This window comes from Beta vulgaris, chromosome 1 (genome assembly GCF_026745355.1).
Source record: "Beta vulgaris subsp. vulgaris cultivar EL10 chromosome 1, EL10.2, whole genome shotgun sequence".
Taxonomy (NCBI): Eukaryota; Viridiplantae; Streptophyta; class Magnoliopsida; order Caryophyllales; family Amaranthaceae; genus Beta; species Beta vulgaris.
In genome coordinates this window covers 11,529,894-11,546,552 of record NC_079202.1, presented here as the reverse complement: position 1 = coordinate 11,546,552, position 16,659 = coordinate 11,529,894, and the positions used below count along the sequence as shown (strand labels likewise).

Genomic DNA, 16,659 nt, shown 5'->3' with positions numbered 1-16,659 from the left:
ACGGCAAAATACACTATTTTAGACGAAGTAAGTAATTCATTTTCAATGTTCCCATTATTTTTTTTATTTTTTTTTTTTTTTTTTTGGCAACAAGAGCAAACAGACAAACTAAAGTAATTTACCTTGCCTAGCCGCTATTGCTAAATTGTGCGCTACAACTAGATTTTCTCTCTTAACCCTCGTAATTCCCCATTGAGGAACACGATGAGCCAGAGCCCTGACATCATGTATAATTGTGGCAATCTCGACTGGCTGATATGGACTAGTCACTGCACGCACAACCTCTGCTGAATCTGAGTGAATTTGAATATTTCGGAATCCTTTTGAGTAAGCTTCATGGAGACCCCGATACACTGCTAGGGCTTCAGCTTGTAGAGAAGAAGAAGCTAAAACCTTGTCGTTACCCTCAAATATCTTATAACCGTTCATATAGGCTGTCCATCCTATTCCCACTCTCGGGTAATTTAGTTTATGTCTCTTCCAAGCTCCATCTACTAAAACTGAGCATACGTTTGACTGAACAATACGAAAAGGTGAGTCTGGCTGATGTGAATCCGAAGCAATTAAACCCCTCTTAAGTTGCTTCCTTGTTACTTTACCGCTCTCATCGAATTCTTCGAGAAGGATTTTCTTTTTTTGAAATATAGCCATCGGGTGTTCAGTTAAGTTGTTAAACACAATACTATTTCGATAAAGCCAGATTGACCAGAGAGTAGTCACAAACTCTCTTACCCTCTCAGAATTTAACCCATCTTCCCGCCAAAAGAGATGTAAGAAATTCCGAATCCAATCTCCAAGCGGAATGTATACACTTGACCGCGTATTAATCCCGAGGACCGAAGCCGACCATATTCGAGAAGATGTATCACAGTCTCTGAATAGATGCTTTTCATCCTCTGGAAATTGATGGCATATGCTGCAGTTAACACTGATGGGAATGTTGCGTTTTGCTAGGTTGCAATTGACAGCTAAGGAATTCTGGAGAAGTCTCCAGATAAAAATTTTCCATTTGGGTCTAAGATCTGATGCCCAGAGTTTACTCCAGAATCTCCTTTGAGAACAATTGGATTGAGTACCGCCTCTCAGTCCCAGAAGGAATACGTAAGCATCCTTTACTCGGAAATCCCCGTGCCTAGATTCACTCCATGCATAATAATCCTGAATATGCTCCTTAGGAATGTAGGTTGTGAGAATCCTAGTAGACGATTCTGGCACAAAGAGCTTCCAGATGAGCTCCGAGTTCCACCTCTTTTGATTTACCACGAATAAATCTTTAACAGTGCGAAATCCTCTTTCTTGTAACTGAATTCCAGTTTTAAGCTTGATGGGATCACCTTTAACCCACTTATCCTCTAAGATTTTGGTGTCCGAGCCATCGCCTATTATTTTAGTGAAACCTCCCTCGCAATCTCGGACAGCCCTGCAGAGACCCCTAAAACCCCAGGAAACTCTTCCTAACTTTACCTTATTCAGGGTCAAGTTGAGTGGAGATGCCTTATATTTTGCAATATACAATTGAGCTATCAGAGAGTGACTGGAGTTATGAATTCTAACTGCTTGCTTTGCCAGCAACGCTTTGTTAAAAAGATGAACATTTCTTATACCTAGCCCTCCGCTACTTTTAGGTAACTCCAGTGTTGACTTTCCTTTCCAGTAGATAGGTTTTTTATCACTTGTACCAGCCCACAGAAACCTTGCAAAGATGGAATTCAACCGGTTTGCTATAGTCTTAGGTATGAGGAAAGTACTGAGAATATTCAGACTGAGCATAGATAGGATGCTATTAATCAATATGATTCGTCCAGCGAGTGAGAGTGAGAGATTATGCCAGCTTGAGAGCTTTTTCTCCACCTTTTCTACAAGCGGATGATACAATCTGGTATTCCTTCCATTCACTTCGATATTCGCACCCAAATATTTTCCAAGAGAATCTGCAACTGGGGTATTAAATAAAGCTCTCATTTGTTGACGAGAATTGTGAGGCGTGTTTGGACTGAACATAATCAGAGACTTATGGTAGTTGATAACTTCCCCTGATAATCTGCTGAACTTTGATACGATATTCTTCACTCCATCACAAGACTTCAGATTTGCTTTGAAGAAAATTAGAGAGTCATCTGCAAAAAAAAGATGTGAGACTGAAGGTCCCAGTTTGGATATTTTTATGCCCTCAAAGGATTTGTCAGCTATCCCATTAGTTAACATTCTAGACAGAACATCCATAACAAGAATGAAAAGATAGGAGGATAATGGGTCTCCCTGTCTGAGACCGCAAGTAGGATAGAAGCGAGAAGTAGGTTCTCCATTGACAATGATTGAGTAAGACACAGTAGTTACGCATTGCATGATCCAATGACGGCATTTACTAGGGATTCTCATTTGCGCCAACAGCCAATCTAAGAAATCCCAATCTACTTTGTCGTAGGCTTTAAACATGTCAATCTTCAGAGCCGCCAGATACTGTTTGCCGGATGTTTTCTGTTTGATGTTGTTGACCAACTCATGGGCGATTAAGCAATTATCAACCATTTGTCTCCCGGGAACGAAGGCATTTTGGAATGGGGAAATTAACTCCCTCAATATTGGTTTAAGACGGTTAGAAATGACCTTAGATATTATTTTATAAATAACATTACATAGGCTGATGGGACGAAATTGACTTGCTTCTTCTGGTCTTTCAGTCTTTGGAATGAGGCAGATGTTGGTGTAATTCCACTCCCTGAGCATGTAACCTGTAGAGAAGAAATGGGAGACCGCCTTCCAAATATCAGTACCCACCGTTGACCAATATTGTTGATAAAACTGAGCTGGAATACCATCTGGTCCCGGTGCCTTAAGACTGCCCATCTGAAATACTACTAACTTCACTTCCTCAAAAGTAACTGATTTTGTCAAAGAATTCTGTTGATCCTCTGATAATTGTGGTATCAAATTCCGTATAGTGGAAAGCTCCTCCCAATAATCACTACCATGATGCCGACCTTGATAAATCTGAGCAAAATATTTCATCATCTCCAATTGTATTGCTTTTTGATCTGATATCCAGTTACCCTCCGCTGACTTAATCATAAGAATTTGATTACGCTTTTTCCTACTCTTTGCTTTACGGAAAAACCATTTGGTGTTTGAATCTTCCCAAGCTCGATATTTACTCTTGACCCGTTGATTCCAAAATTTCACCTGTAAGGTCAATTTTTCCCTTGCTGATTGTACAATCTTCTCGTCCTGGATACCTCCATTGAGGTTCAGCAGATTTGACTGAGCTTCGCCACACTGATCTAAACACTCTTCCCAGTTAATGTTATTAGACCTTTTGAACTCTTGGCACCATTTGAATAATCTATATCTTATGCGACGACATTTTTGGGCTACCCTATACATTGGGGATCCATCAACGTGGGTATGCCATATGTCTGTAATAATGTGCGAGATTTCCTTAAAATCTAGACACCAAGCTTCCAGTTTAATTGGAGATCTCCTACGTTCATGAGATGGGGAAGTGTGAAGGAAAATAGGACTATGATCTGAGATTAGAATAGGTAGATTAAGGGTCATTGCTTCTGGATTTTTTTGGAGCCATTCTTCAGTAGCATACACTCTGTCTAACCTTTCATAAATTCTATCATCTTCTGATCTATTGTTGCACCAGGTATATGATTGACCCTGATAGCTAAGCTCTGAAAGCCCTAAAGTCCTTCTCCAGCTAGCAAATTGCTCTCTTCCTTGGATTACGTCGGAGCCCCCCAATTTTTGATTTAGAAATTCTACTTGATTGAAGTCTCCTAATATTACACAATCAAGATTATTTTGCGTCACACAGAGTGTGATTTTATCCCACACCGTACCCCGTGACTCTATGTAAGGCGATCCGTACAACAATATAAGATTCCATTTATATATTACATTAGCTACTACATCAGTTATAATACAGCCAAAATGATTAGCAGAACTATCATAGATATTTACATCGACGTCACTATGCCAAAATACCGCCAGTCCTCCCGTGTTATTTATAGCATCAACCGAGGCTGCTCGAGAATACCCAAAATATGCAGCAAGCTTGTCTATATCAGTGGCTGAGGACTTAGTTTCAGATAAGAATAATATGTTAGGTGAGAATTTGCGGACTAGCCAGCTGAGAAATGGAATTGTAGGGGAGTCCGCTGATTTTAGACCCCTACAATTCCATGCCAATATCTTCATGGTGCCCCCGGAGACTGTTTAGGCCCAGTCTCGAAGCCCTCCTCACCAAAAAACACCATATGCTTAAATTTCTTAAATTTGCGCATGATTTCCTGTCGTTTGTCAGCAATCCATTTATGCAAATCCAAAGTTACCTCATTAATGAAACTTTCAAGAATTGGTTCAAACTCCTCAAACTTCCTTTTTTTATCACATACCAACGCCTGAACTACAACACGTTTGGGCTTGGGTGGTCGGCCTGAGCCGCGCCGAGGTGGTTCCATTTCAGGTTTCCCAGCAACAATTAAAGTGTTTTCGATGTCAGTCTTGACATTAGTTTTAAAAGCAGAAGGAGAGTAAGCCTCTAAGTTTGGCTTATCTGGGCTTACCTTGTCCATATCTTGTAGACTACCACCTGGAAGATACTTATTTTGAGAAGTTAAGGCTGCTGTGTCACTTACCTCCTGATTCCCTGTCCAAGTACCCGCTTTCCCTGGCTCAGTGCCCACATCAGGTAGTACATCATGCTGTTGAAGTGAGACATCCACCAACCGTTCTTTCTTGGACACCGCAACATCCAGGACCTCTGACAGCTCATCGAACTTCCGCTTACGTGAGTTAAAAGTTTCGTCCGCGACAGGGTCCATCACAGGAGGTTGAAAAGACGGCCAGCACGGAAAAATACTAAGATCAGCAAATTCTGCTGACGGAAGACCTGCTACCGCCGAATGAAACGAACTGGACGATCCGGTTTGTAATGAAGAATGCGAACCTGGTAAAAGGAGAGGTGTTTGCGGGGAATGGACTGAACTTGAATCTTGCAGAAGAGTTTGTAGCTCGCCCCAATTTATGGAATCACTGAGAGAATACGGATCAGCGTAAAGATTGCCAGCATATAGTGCATCATCTGAGTTGAAATAGGATGACAAGCTGTTAGATGCTATTAAGTTGTCCCCCGAGTTTCCAACGTCATTGATATTGACGTAGTTGAGGTTGCTTTCTTGAGGGAATAAGTCAGGTAAAGTTTCGAAAAGAACGGAACTATTGAACTGAGCATTATTAGCTTCTTCTGTAGAGTGAGAGTGATGTATATTAAGTTGGGAGTGAGAAGGTTGGGTAATAGAATTTGAAGAGTGAGGTGATGAGTGGTTAGACTCCATATTAACGTGGGTATTTTCATGAGAGGAAAGAGAGTTTAAATTTTTTGATGAAGAGAGAGAGTGTGAAGAAGCATTTAAGGTGTTTATATTAAGAGGGAGGAATGACCCAATTTGGTGAGGTTTAGCAAGATAAAAAGAGTTTAACTCATCCTTTCTGCCAAGATCAGAATTAATTCGAGGAGAGAGATGAAAATTATTGTCTGAAAATCTGACTCCCGCCGCCTTACACCCCAATGCGCCAAGTGGCTGCAGTGCATTAAATGCACGAGAAGAGTTTCCCGCATTTTCCTTTCGTTTCCTTTTAAAGGAATGAGGTTTAACTGGAATTACTAATTTGTCCTTCGATGTCCGCTTATTATTATGCTGTGCGAAGTGGGATCTAACACCTTGGGCCACACACAATGTGGCATGATGACTAAAATGAGGCTGCCTGGATCCGGGCGCAGTGGGCCGAACGGATGGACCTGACCTTCCACTGGCATGACTATCTTCATGACCTCTAGGAGATCCATTACCTGAGGACACATTGTGCATTTCTTCATCGATCGGATGATTATCATCTCCACCTCCACTATCATTATCCGAACTACTACTCGATGAGTATACCATTGGAACCCTCCTGGGCTCATCTAATTTGACGATCGTTGTCAGAAACTCTGGGGATGGAGGAAGGCCGATTATTTTATTTGAGTACAACGATGCGTCAGGACTTCCGAACATAATAGGGGAATCTGGAACACTTGCTTTGGAAATAGCTTTGTCGATTGACTTCTTTGCTTTTTCCCATGAAGCAGAACATACGGAACTTTTATGACCAATCTTACCACAACGCTTGCAAAAGATAAATACTCCCTCATACCTGAGATCAATCCAAATTGACCGTCCTTCTTGCATCTCAAGATACATCCCTGGTATTAAAGGTGATTTGACTTTTATCCAGACCAAAGCCCGAAAATACCTTTTGAAACCAGGTTGACCTGATGCTTCATCATAGTAGAGGACTTTCCCGATACGCGAAAAAATGAGATTTGCTAGAGATTTGGAACTTATCACGATAGGTAGTCCTTCGATTTTAACCCATAACGCCGCTTCTGAGAAATTGAACGACTTGAAAGAATCAAGAGGTTTCCAAGCCTTTATAATAAGCATAGCTCCTTTGAAATTCATTGTATCATATAGGCCTAGAATATCAGACCTATCTTGTTGCTCACGGCAATAGAAGAAAAATAGATTATTTTCTTTCTTGACTGCAATTCGATCTCGTGTAAACCATGAGTCTACCCAATCTTGGATCTGTCGGACGGAGAAATCTCGATTATCAAGGAATTGCCCAACTAAAACCAATGAAACATCTTGAGGTCTAGCACTCTCGGAATCCTCTTTCCCTTTTGCAGAAAAGGCTTTTTATGTTCCCATTATTTACTTTTACATATTTCGCATTTTGACTTTAATACTATTTAGATATATATATGACTTTCACTATTTATATGATGTGTGCTTATTTTGAAAAAAAAAAATGATTAAAGTAACAATGGGTTGTATCCAAAAATAAAATTGCGAAGGATAAGTACGACTAATAAAAATAAATAGTATAATAAGTATTGTGGGATAGATGGTATAAAAAGAATGTAGATAAAAAAATGTAAAAAAAAGTTTAATGTAGAAAAGCAAACCATTGCCAAAAAAAATTAGAATAGCAAACTTTCTATCCTTAGGGGATTTGAACCTGTTTCTGCCTAGAAACTAGTCAAAAGAGTAATATGTTTAAGGTGAGAGACAAATCCCGAGTTAGGTCAGAATCTCGAGTCTCGTAATCTCCAATCCTGCAAAACAAAGAAAAACTGGCCCGGGGGTGTTCCCGGGAAAGCCCCTCCAACGCTCAAGTCAGTTGAGATTGAGGTAGAGAGAGAAAGTAATCCAAGTCTAGAGAGAGATGCTCTGGTTTTGTTAGGTGAGAATTGAATACCTGTTCATTGATGAGACTGTTGGCTTTTATAGTGTTGGGGATTTCTCAGACAAGAAACCCTTTAGGGGAGCATCCCAAGACCTAGGGAAGCCTCCACCTTTTTAAGGTAATTAGCTTTTGTCCCCCAAAAAGCTGGTGAATCTTCCTTGGTATGTGAAACTTAGGCCTTAGGAGAGGTCCTTTTTTATAGTTTATTGGGCCAGATCAGGGGCCCAAACATAACCCATCTCTTCTACACTAGCAAGTATAAAGCAAACCACCAAACCAAGCATCATTTTGTTGACTATGGTTGTTTTTTCCATTTATTACAAGCATAATATCAAAATTGGGCCCTTATATTAATGGGCCTTGGACGGTTGCCCCTCAAAACAACCCTCAGGGCCGGGCTTGCTTATCATGGAGTCCCCAATGGGGCCCAAAAAATTAGCGCACATTTGCTTGACTTCCAACACCCAAAATTATGGAAGTGGAAATTCAAAGAAAGTGAAAGTAGTAAATTTGTTTAGTTGACAATAAAACAGGATGTGTTAATTATCATGATGTTCTATTTCCCACAATGCAGAAGAATCAATTTTGGGGTAAAAAGAATTTTCCACGTGAATTTTGATAATATATAGAGGTGGCAAAAATTGACACGACTTATAATCCGACTTGGACTTAAGAAAGAACAATAAAAAGAAAAATAGAGAGCTCTTTGTAGAGCTTTATCATTGCTGGGTATTTTTGAGGTATAACTTTTGGAAAAGAGAAAATAGATGAGAGTGGAACGCTCTCTAGAGAGTCATATACCATTATATAACCCCTGTGTTTGCTAGCTATAGCAAATATAAAACCAACCATTTTATTTAGTGCTCGTTCTGTATGAATGTGATTTTCAGTTTTTTTTTTTTTGTATTTAAAAGTCATATGATATATGTTTAATAGTAAATAAAGAATTAGTCAAACTTATTATAAACATAATAATTTTGAAAACTGACAACTAAAATATGAAAAATACGGGTAGAAAATTATGAAAACAGACCCTTAGCTTTCTACTAGTTATCGTAACTAAAATATGTTTTATATGAGAAAATGTGAATACGGGTTTAGGGTAGAAGTCAAATCAGTCTTAAATATTTTGGCCAACAATAAATCTGGTTGGGTGAACTACATGCAAGCCAAATAGATTATTTCAATTTTATTAGTATTTTCTATGTATTTTAAATGCTATGCTTGCATAATCATTATTATTCATCAACTAACCTTTTTCGACTTGTTATTATGTATGTATAAGAAAAATATAGTTAATTGGGATCTTGTTAGATATATTTTAATGTATTTTTTTTAGGAGAAAAGACCAAGTTAGAATTAATCTTGAACCAAATCGTCCATAAGTACATAGGGCGCCACTTCCATTAGATAGTGGTTTCCCAAACTTGTTCACGCACCAAATGGAACTAGCTTAGCTAAATGATGGGCAACATAATTCTCACCTCTTTTAAAATGCGACCAAGAGAAGGAGGCAAAAGAAATACAAGAGTTTAAAATATCATGGAGGATGTGATCCAAATCTGAAAGGAAGAGATGATTCTTCGAGAGACGATTAAGAACTATTTGACAATCCGATTCAAGTATAACATCCCGCAGGCCATGGCAGCTACCATCTTCACCGCAAACTCTAAAGCTTTCTCCTCTGCAACCTCCGAGGCCCAAGATGCGCCTAATTGCCACAAACAAAACCTCTCCAGCCGAGTTCCTAGCCACGACTGTCCATTAAGTTTATATATTTTATCTTAATACAATATTTCATAATATCAAGTTTTTATATTTTATCGCTGTGCATAGTTAAAGATATTATTGATCGAAGTAGTGGGTTGAATGGCGTAAAAAAAAGAAGTGCAACAATTTAAAAAATAAAGTAATTGAAATTGTTTAAAGAAGTAGACACATGGGATTGTTGGTGTTAAATTTTCTAATTTTTCACATATCCTAGTTGTATGCAAGAAAAGTATACACCAAATTCCTGAAACTATGCAAGGAATGTGTGGCTTTTGTATCATATTTTGCCTACAATGTCGCTTAACTCATGTTACATAAGGCTTCCTTTCAAGCCCTAGTTATAAATACAATAGCCTTACGAGAGCTTGTTTAAACCATGGAAAAACCGATGCTTTTTTCTCCTTCTATGCTTCTGATGTTGCCTTGCTGCAATGAAAGGTACAAATTGCACCTGCAAAACAGAGATGCATCCCAATACCTTCTTCAGCTCAGAATTATACAAAATAGAGGACAAAGAACATGCATAGTAGTAGTGCTGGTGTTTGTTCTGAAAATGCCGAAGTGAAAGTTAACACTTCCTAGTTTCTACTAGTAAAATGCAAGATATTGCAACATCAGCTCAAACATAGAAAATATAGGACTAGAAAGCTGGGCCAAAAAGGGTACCTGTGAATTATTGCGTATGCCAAATTCCTGAAGAGCAACACTTTCATCGAGTAGCTTCTCATTATGATACAAAAGGCAATAATTCGCCCACACATGTTTCCTGTAAAATTCATCATGGAGCATGCTCAGGTGAAGTCAATAGAGAAAATTTACAAAGGAGACACACTCGCACAGGAATGGGCTTTGGAGGAAGAAAACTCAACATCGTCTATAGCTCCCAAATTCCACTTTCAAAGGTTCAACTTAGCTAATTTTTACTGAGTATTTGGTTTAACAAACTTGTGGACTCTGGAGTCTAGTTTTGCATATTTTATTGACAAAATTGGCCTGCTATAGCGCGGGTGCACCAAACAACCCAAACCACGGCTTATAGCCAATACCCAAAAGTACGGACCTGGGTGTAATCCGTACCATAAATAAGGTCGGAGCCTAGAATTTTCACCGAATTCTCCCCCCTTTCTTATTTTCTTCTTTTTTAACTTTAGATTTTTACTTGAACAAACTAAAAGGCACGTGCCTTTCATTTTATCCTTCCTGAACTGAACACAAAGACTTTCCACCCAAATTCCCTCTTTCGTCCCAAATGAACCTGAATTGTGAAAGAGTGAAATCCGCATAACAACAATGGCTCAGCTTCATCTTCAAGTTCCAATAAGAATTCAAATACCAATTTAGCTAATGGTAGGGTTTACCATCGACATCGATTACCTACAGTAGTCCAAACTACTTGGAAGTTCAACTACAATCAAGGAATATTGTTTTTATGGCTACTCAATATCTAGCACTCAACTTATAGGAGGTGAGAATTTCGGTCACTGACCTCATTTATGGTACGGATTGCACCGAGGTCAATACATTTGCGGCCCGTTTGATAGTTGGTCATAAAAGGAGGTAATGGGAATGAATTTGTGTGTAAATTTGTGAAAAATATCATTGTCCATTCTCATGGTAATGCTAATTTATCCTAAAGTGTCCACTTTCCTTCTTGAATTTTCATTCCCATCCAATACCACCTTGTAGGTGGTAATGAGTGGTAATGAGTGGTAATGAAAATTGCTTCCCCTTGGAGACAAAGCACAAGTTTAGGGGTGAGATTGCTTGCCCATGGAGAAAAAATACCTCCCCATGGAAAATTTAAGAACGCTTCCCTAATAAACTTACACTTTAAATTCATTCACATTACCGCAATTTATTAACAATTACCAAACGGGCCGTTGGGGTATTCTGGCTAAGTCGTAGTTCGGTTGTTTGGTGCACCCGCGCTACAGTTTAAGGTGTTTAGGCCAATTTTGCCTATTTTATTTACTACATAATTGAGCATAAAAGGAATGTATTACTCCCACTGACACTCCATACAGCTGCATCAGGCATAAACCAACCAAAGCCTAACTTACTTTGGTGAGACCAACTTAAATTGCAAGAAAGCTCAAACCATTTTATGCTGGCTACATGACAGCGAATCTTTTTCCTGTGTGCTAACAAATAGTGTCAACCAAGCACAAGATCAAGGGCATTTCATACTGAAGTTCATACAACCTTTAGAAAGATACGTGGTTAGAATTAAATTTATAAGATATAAATTGTGGAGTTCAACTTTCTAAGACTATTATTGAGGACATATAAATACATTTTAAGAAGAGCCTGCACTAAAAAATCCAGGTTCCAGTAAAGATGCAACCTGAAACAAATCAAAATGACATTGCTCGGCCACGCAAAGCCAATAAATGCCGTCTCTTCTCAATGTCTTTTAGTCACAAAGAAAAATTTATGATGTGAAAGTGCACTCAAATGTATGGGGAATTCCACCATAATGCATTTGGTTTCAATTACTCTTGAGAAGCCATATCAATCATCCAATGTAGAGGAAAATATGCAGATCCAAATGGTCATCAACAGTTGTTGATGATATAGGGTCTATGTTACTTTGACTATTCTTTTTGTCTAACATACCCGTGTACTATGAATATCTTTCATGAACATCTTGTGCCCTAAACACTATCTAATTCTAGGACAGTGTCCTTATGGCCAAAATATCGAGTCGTAACATGTCGTAACACTTGAATTCTTACCAAAACTAGTACTCATATCTGGGTCTAAGTAACATAGCAAATAGCTACTTCCTTCGTTCTTTTATTATTACAATATTTCCCTTATTTGGAAGTTTCATACTAAATGCAATATTACTAAATTTGACTATGTTTTCTCTCTCTCTCTCTCCTTTATCACTCTTTTTTCATCCCTCTCTATCTTTATAATCTCCTTAAAAAATGTGCAACATCTAGATGTTGCAATTACTATAGAACGGAGGAAGTATAATATTAAAGATTTTAGGGTCGCACAACGAAAAAATCACGCCAATGGACTTTGCACTTGTGCTTTAACATCAAATGCAACAAGCAGAGGAATTTCATTATATCAATAATTCCCTAATGCAGAACAATGTGTCCTATGGAAGCCAAAGAAGCTCAGAAACTGAGGTAAGATAGTGTTTTTGTGGACGAACTACTAATTCCTCCATTTCCATATTCACCAATATTGTTTCAGAATTGAGTTTTCTGGGTAGTAATAAATACAGAATCAGAAAACAAAAAAGAGTAGTACCAAGAAATCTGACGATGACCCATCTGAGATTGTTCCATTTGATTGACTTTCTTGATAATAGCCAGCTTCAAATCCTTGACAGTGTCCGAATTCATGACCACCACATCTAGAAAATGGTAAAAAGAATGAATGCAGAGTAGGTGTTTGTGAAAATGCAAAAGAGAAAAGTAAAAGTACCGAAGGAGGTGGAGTCGAGCTTGAGGATAGAGATGCGCATGGCACTGCCGAGTTCGAAGCTGATAAGAGTGTCGACATCCGATAAAGAAGGCTTCTTTGGTACATCGGCGAGAATGGGGTCGTCTAGCAGAGCTGATAACGTTGAATTCAGCCTTGCCCTTTTCACGTTCTCATTGTTGTACCCTCCTAATCCTTCACCTACCCAACTTGATGAAGCTGAAGCTGAAGCTGAATCCTCCTTTTTCTCACTCCATTCCATGTCTGATGTCCCCCTCTTTCTCTCTCTATCTGTTTGGACTCGTCACTTCCGCACGACGTTCTCGCGCCCTTTGCTGTGCATAAATTAGTTTCACCACTAGCCGATCCTAGATAAAACTTAGGCTATGTTCAGTTCACCTGATCAGATTAGAATCAGATCAGATCAGACTTATATTTAAAAACTCATTATTACTATTAAATATCTTTCATTCAATATTAGTAAAAATTATAATAATTAAATATTAATAAAATACTCATTGAGACGAATAAAACAAGACCCCACATGACTATATTTTTTCTATATATTGAGAAAAATCTAAAAGATTATCTGTAATTGTGAATAGTGTCAAGATTTTAAGTGAGAAAGATAAAAAAATACAAAGGGAGTATTATTATTTACTAGCACATTTGTTCAAAAAGATTATTATTGTTGTTGTACTTATTAATTATTAATATTGGTAATTATTATTTACCTTGTTGTTATCATTATAAATGTCATTGTTATCATTATTTTAAGTTATTTTGTTGTTATTAAATAATAGAAAATTAAAAGCCACGTATTAAGAGCATAAGATTGACGCAAAAATAAGAAATATATAAAATATGATGGCTCAAATTCATGACAACAAAACTACTAAGTTCGGATTACATTTCAAAATAAGCTAAGTGCGAGATACAAATTATAAATTTAGATTCGTTATACCTCTTCCTACTGAATTCCAAATCTCTCTAGCTATTTGAAGTTGCACGCTATTTATTTCTTTCTTGCGCAAGTCATAGTTGTTTGTATATCTTATTTTATTTTATATGAAAAAAAAGAGTTGAGTCTGCCGACTTCTCAAGTGTGAAATATTTTTTTTAATGAGAAAATGTGAAACATTGTATAAGTGCTCTTATAAATTAATGACTTGGGTTATATAATTATTTTTAGTAATAATTATTATTATGATTATAATTATTGTTGTTGTTCTTATAATAATGATAATAATAAAAATTATTATTCATAATAATTATTGTGTAAAAGTTGTAATAGAAATAAAATGATAATAATAGTAATACTATAAATAAGATCTTATAATGTATTGCATAATAATGAATTACAAAGTAATAATATAATAGTAGTAATATATTTTATAAGAGATAAGATCTTGTAAATCAAATCAGATCAGATCAATTCAAATCAGATCAGATGAGATCAGTTCAGATGAGATCAGATCAGATCAGAAAAAAGAAGTTCAGATCAGATTAGATAAGTTCAGATCAAAAAATTTCTGGTGAACTAAACATAGCCTTAAAACTCCATCTGTTCCTATATGAAATATGATATGGAAATGGTAGTAATTATATAGAATTCTAGTTTTGTTAGGATTCTATGTAAATTAGAGTTTTAATTTTAGCATTATTTTAATTAAGTGTTTAAATGATAAAGGAATCCTATTATATTTAGGAGTCTAATTCCTTATCATAGTCTAACTAGGAGTCTTATTTTGTTAATTATCTTAGAATAGGCGTGTGATATAGATAAGTATAGGATATTATTTATCTTGATCCTTAAGATAAAGATAAATAAGTTTATTTGTTTTACTAGTTCAAGTAGGTTTAGGAAAATCTTGTACTATATAAGGGATTTTCGGCCATAATGAATAATTTAGAGTTGTTTTGAGTTAATTCAAGTTTCAGGAGAGAATCCACCATTGTTTCAGGAGTGAATCCAAAACCCTAGTTGAACTGTGAGCCGAAAATACGCCCGAGTTCTTCATATCCAGTTACTTGTTAAATTAAAAAATACATAAAAATACAAACTTTCAATATCAACATCCACTAAACTACATAAAAGAGCCTAACTAAGTGAATTCTTCATTAAGAATCACATCAAAATAATTGTTAATTTGTTACTATTTGTCTTTTAACACTATTTAACAAGTTCTAATTTGACTATCATTTGTGATTTATGGATAAGAAAATATAGTTATGTGGGGTCTTATTTAATTCATCTTGATATGCATATTTAGAATATCAACTTTTTATATTATTTATAAATACAAAGTAATATATCGACATGCGTGAAAAGTATAAGTGTAACTATTAATTATGAACGAAGGTAGTAGTTATAACTTATTTTTAACTCTTATATATTTATATAAATATCTAAAACATAATACTTTAGGCCACGTGACATGAAGTTAGAAAATTTACACTCTTTTTTTTTTTTTTTTTTACAATGGATAAAACAAGATGAAAGGAGGAAGAATTAGCCTTTCCTAGCTTTTTCGTCTAGGTTATGCACTAATTTGACTCCTTTTCTTTTGACTTTAATACAAGCAACAAATTGAAAACTACTAGCAATAAACTAGATCTCTCTAACTATTGAGTCTATATTCTTGTTTGTTCTATCTTCTTTACGAAGTGCTTGAACTACTTCCATGTTATTCGTTTTGATTATTAATTTAGGGCATCTCCATTTCATATCTATCAGTGCTTTCAAGATTGCATATGCTTCCGTTTGTTCCGCAAAATTTGCAAAGATTCTAGTCGCATTCTCCTCTCTTGAATCAGGATTAGTCTTCTTCCAAGCTATTGCTGCGTGCCATTTACTACCTCTCTTTTCCTTTCTCCATGAACCATCGACTATCATAATTTGTGGCGTACTGGAGCCTTGTGCTCCCACAGTCCAACTTGTCGTTGCCATTGTTGCTGCTGGGGTGTAGCTTTGATCAATTCTGTCCTTGTCCCTCAGTTTCCTTATACTATCATTGTATCTTCGACTATTTTCTTTTATGAGTTCAATAATTTTGTGAGGATCCAATTTTATTCCTTTGAAGACAAGTTCATTTCTGTGGAGCCAAATTCCCCATAGAGTTGATATGCACTCCCTTCTCATATCCCTACCTTCCTCTTCTTTTTTTTTCCTGAAAAGGCTGAGAAAATTTCATATCCAATCTTGAATCGGCAGGTGGTTCATTTGCATTGTTATAATGTCCATTGTTATACACCATGTTCTTTGTGTGACCCGACAGTCTCTGAAGATGTGAGAAAGACTTTCTTTATGAAGCTTACACATCATACAGTAGGGATCCACGTTTTTTATGCTTATTTTGATTAGGTTATCTGTTGGTGGCACATCATTAACCATTATTTTCCATAATAAGTGTTTTCGATTCGGGAAAATGTTTGAGTTCCAGATGAATTTCCAGGACTTTGTTTCCACTTCAATATTATCCATCGTGTTGTTGAGGAACCAATAACCTGATTTCACTGTAAAACTTCCTGATTTTGTAAGGCTCTGTTGAACCCTAGTTTTGATAATTACAAAGAAACAAAGGAACAAACTAAGTAGTGAACTAATGAATTATTTAAGTGTATGGTGTTTAAGGTATCAATGCAAGGAACTGGGAGAATACGAAGTCAATGAAGAAGTCAAGAGAGGATTTCAAAGGCTAAGTAAAGAAGTTTCTATGTTGATACTGGAGCAAGCATTGGATCAAGATAATAGAAGCTAGGCGTTTTATTTTCTAGTTCCAATGTAAAGGAACAAAGAAAGAATGGTAAGGAACTGTGGCAGTTATTTGAGAATGAGCGTTTGTTCCTTTGTAAGGAACAAACTAGTGGCACTTAGCGAATATGTTAAAGGAACTGAGTTAATAAAAAACTAGACTTAGGCGTGCAAATATTGTAACGGTTAAAATGATATTGAGTAAGTCATGCCTAAATTATAGGAAATTAGTTATATCTAATTTCAAATGATAAAATCAGTTTTAAAAAAAAATCTGTTTAAGAAAAAGATTTTATTTTTCGGAAAATAAGAAAATAAATATCCGGTTGTTAGAAAGATTTTATTTCAAAGATATTATTTTCTTAAAGATTAAAAATTCAGTTTTAAAGATAAAAAGA

At 36.5% G+C, this 16,659-nt stretch overlaps 2 protein-coding genes across 2 annotated transcripts; both read right to left on the bottom strand.

Annotated features, from left to right (window-relative positions):
• Positions 1-108: 108 nt before the first annotated feature.
• LOC104905603 (uncharacterized) lies at positions 109-4,203 on the bottom strand. Its single transcript, XM_010694189.1, has one exon. The coding sequence runs from the start codon at positions 4,201-4,203 to the stop codon at positions 109-111; it is 4,095 nt and encodes a 1,364-aa protein (XP_010692491.1).
• Positions 4,204-9,192: 4,989 nt separating this feature from the next.
• On the bottom strand, positions 9,193-12,864 carry LOC104905594 (U11/U12 small nuclear ribonucleoprotein 25 kDa protein). The gene is made up of 4 exons (XM_010694182.4): positions 12,511-12,864; positions 12,334-12,439; positions 9,733-9,832; positions 9,193-9,517 (listed from the first exon to the last, which is right to left on the bottom strand). Exons 1-4 carry the CDS (start codon positions 12,767-12,769, stop codon positions 9,422-9,424), a joined length of 561 nt encoding a protein of 186 aa, XP_010692484.1. The 5' UTR covers positions 12,770-12,864; the 3' UTR covers positions 9,193-9,421.
• Between the last annotated feature and the right edge of the window lie 3,795 nt (positions 12,865-16,659).

Excerpts from the sequence above, each read along its gene's own strand:
- LOC104905603 (XM_010694189.1), bottom strand. The coding sequence starts at position 4,203 with ATGAAGATATTGGCATGGAATTGTAGGGGTCTAAAATCAGCGGACTCC.
- LOC104905594 (XM_010694182.4), bottom strand. The coding sequence starts at position 12,769 with ATGGAATGGAGTGAGAAAAAGGAGGATTCAGCTTCAGCTTCAGCTTCA. Across the intron at positions 9,833-12,333 it reads GGTCATCGTCAGATTTCTTG|GAAACATGTGTGGGCGAATT; the intron begins GTACTACTCTTT and ends TGAATTTTACAG. Across the intron at positions 9,518-9,732 it reads GCATACGCAATAATTCACAG|GTGCAATTTGTACCTTTCAT; the intron begins GTACCCTTTTTG and ends TCTGTTTTGCAG.